The sequence below is a fragment of the Eubalaena glacialis genome, chromosome 8 (genome assembly GCF_028564815.1).
Source record: "Eubalaena glacialis isolate mEubGla1 chromosome 8, mEubGla1.1.hap2.+ XY, whole genome shotgun sequence".
Classification (NCBI taxonomy): domain Eukaryota; kingdom Metazoa; phylum Chordata; class Mammalia; order Artiodactyla; family Balaenidae; genus Eubalaena; species Eubalaena glacialis.
In genome coordinates, this window is record NC_083723.1 from 79,081,468 (window position 1) to 79,084,262 (window position 2,795).

At 61.1% G+C, this 2,795-nt stretch overlaps 1 protein-coding gene across 1 annotated transcript; it reads right to left on the reverse strand.

The window, feature by feature from the left end:
• Nucleotides 1-540: 540 nt before the first annotated feature.
• HOXA13 (homeobox A13) lies at nucleotides 541-2,435 on the reverse strand. The gene is made up of 2 exons (XM_061197858.1): nucleotides 1,517-2,435; nucleotides 541-785 (listed from the first exon to the last, which is right to left on the reverse strand). Exons 1-2 carry the CDS (start codon nucleotides 2,433-2,435, stop codon nucleotides 541-543), a joined length of 1,164 nt encoding a protein of 387 aa, XP_061053841.1.
• Nucleotides 2,436-2,795: the final 360 nt, after the last annotated feature.

Genomic DNA, 2,795 nt, shown 5'->3' on the forward strand with positions numbered 1-2,795 from the left:
TCCTTTCCTTTCTAAATCTATACATGACATGTTTTGCAGAATATACAACAATGGTAGGACTTTCACTAAGATTTACCTGAGCAGTCACTTAACATGCAAAGGGGATGGTGATGGTGACCCAAGGACAAGCATATGTTTACAACAGCCTCTTGCATTTGTAACCAACTTTCGGATTATTATCATATAACATAGTGTCCTAAAATATAACGGTCACATAAATACTTACAAGATTTCAGTAAATGTGTAACTTATCTGAAATTGCGTATTTCGGGGTTGATGTTTGACTCTAGAGTTTGTCATTTAACGGTCTGGTGGGGTTGGCGGGAGAACTGGCAGTCTTTACCATTTCTTAAAGTAAAGTTTTAAAAGAATTGTAGATTCCACAGGAGAAAAAGATCCCCCTTAGGAAAGCAAAATGCCAGTATCTCTCTTTCTCTTTCCCATTCTTCAATTATTATTAGCATTATAATCATTATCTGGACAAAGCAACGAGTTCTGAAGCATTTCTTCAAGTTGCCCTCTAGCTGCACTTTTAATCCATTAACTAGTGGTCTTCAGTTTGTTGATAACTTTTTTCTCTTTGACCCTCCTGTTCTGGAACCAGATTGTAACCTGCCGCTCGGAGAGATTCGTGGTGGCTGATATCCGCCTCCGTTTGTCCTTGGTAATGAATTTGTTTGTAGCGTATTCCCGTTCGAGTTCTTTTAATTGCACCTTGGTGTAAGGGACGCGCTTCTTTCTCCCCCTCCTGTAGGAGCTGGCGTCTGAGGGATGAGAGACCACATCTGGAAAATAGGGAAGAAGGCAAGTTACAGAAGGGTCAGATCCAGGCCAGGACACAGGCAACAGCTCTATCTGAGACACCGCCTTGCAGTGCCCGGCTGCACAACCGGGCACTGGCAACCCTTTGCCATGCTGTACAATCCAGTCTTTCTGCCAAAATCTGGAGGGCCAGTGGGGAGGGTGGTTAGTTCTGCACTGAAATGAAATCGCCCAGGGATCCAATGACCACCCCCGCCCAGGCCACTCTGCCCACACAGCAGCGGGCTTTGCTTGATCTCCTGGCCCAAACGTTAGCACCAGGCTCAGGGGACAACACTCTATGCCTTGATTCCTCGCTGTCTCCCCAAAGCTCCAACACTTGACGTTTCTACACTGAAGGATTTTTGAGAGAACGAATACGGGCAATTTGGTGAACCATTTCCAGGTCAATTTCCCATCCTTACTTGAGTCGATGTCAAGGGCTGGCGAGGGCGGGGCGCAGAGGGAGAAGGAAGCCAGCTAGGGTCCCCACAAGCTTCTTCTCAGCTATCCCTCACCCAGGGAGAGCCAGGACCAGCCCAAATCAAGGGCAGTGCGGGCAGCGCAGGCCAGCCAGGATCGGGCTCCCAGGGGCGCAGCACCACTAGGACAGGCCAGGGAGAGAGCAGAGGGGCACGAGGGTGACCCAGGAGCGAGCGGAGGAGAAGCTGGAGCAGAACCGGAGGACCGGGGCTGAGAAAGGGGCGCCATTTACCGGGCAGAGTGGACTTCCAGAGGTGGGGAGGCTGCGCCTGCTCTTTGGGGCAGTACATTTGGCCGTTCCAGCCGTTGGGCAGCGCCCAGGGCTGGTAGCTTTCCATGGGAAGACCCAGGGGCTCGTGGCGCGACTCTCCGGGGCCCCCGAGGCCCGGCACCACCGGCATATCCAGGTAGCCAGGCACGGGCTGATGGTGGTGGTAAGGCCCGGGCGCGTAGCCCTGGTGGTAGAAGGCGAACTCTTTAGCGCGGGAGCTGAACTCCTCGGCCGCGGGGCCGGCGGTGTCCATGTACTTGTCCGCGAAGGCGGCGGCGGCGGCCGAGGCGGGCTGCGCGCACGACTTGATGGCGTTGGGGTGCGGGCCCATGCGGGCGCAAGGGTAGTAGCCGCTGCCGAAATAGCCGTAGGGCAGCGCTGCGGGCCCCGACGAGCTCTGCGCCGCCGCCGAGCAGGGACTGCACTGCTTGGCGGCCTCGGCGCCCGCTGGGCCCGCGGGGCCCGGTCCTCCCGAGGACGACGCCGCCGCCGCCGCTGCTGCAGCTGCGGCGGCGGCGGCAGCGGCGGCGGCGGCCGACGGGGGCGCCTCCCCGGGCGCGCTGCTGTAGGCGGCCGCGGCGCCGGGCGCCAGGGGCGCCGGGTGCGCCATCAGGTTGCGGCACTGGTTGGCTGCGGCCGCCGCGGCCGCCGCGGCCGCCGCAGCCACCGAGAAGTTGCCCCCCGCGGCCGCAGCCGCCGGGTGGGGGAAGCCCCCGCCCCCGGCCCCGGCCGCAGCCGCCGCTGCCGCCGCCGCCGCCGCCGCCGCCGCCCCTTCCATGTTCTTGTTGAGCTCGTCGGCCACCAGGCCGCCGCCGTTGTCGTAGAGAAACATGACGGTGGGCTCGATCCAGCGGGGGTGGAGGAGCACGGAGGCTGTCATAGCACGAGCCGCATGGAGAAGACCCCAGTGGCGCTGTTTTAAAAAGCCCCCAAGAAGTGAAGAGCGCGCGGCGCGGGGCCGGGGCCAGAGCAAGGGGGGCGGATCGCGCCCCGCGGGGTCGCGCCAGGCGGCCGCCCATTGGCCCGGGCCCCCCCTTCCCCGCTCCGCCCATGGCGTATGCAAAGCGGGCGGCTCCAACCCCGGCTCTGCTCTGTACACCCGCGGTCCCTGCCGCCGCCCGCGAGGTCCCCAGCGCCAGCGCCCGCCGCGCGGCCGCGCACCATTCACCCAGGGGAGAGGCGGGGGTGCGGAAGGGTAGGGGGGGAGGACAGGGCGGGCGGGACCGGGAGGGAAGAGCGA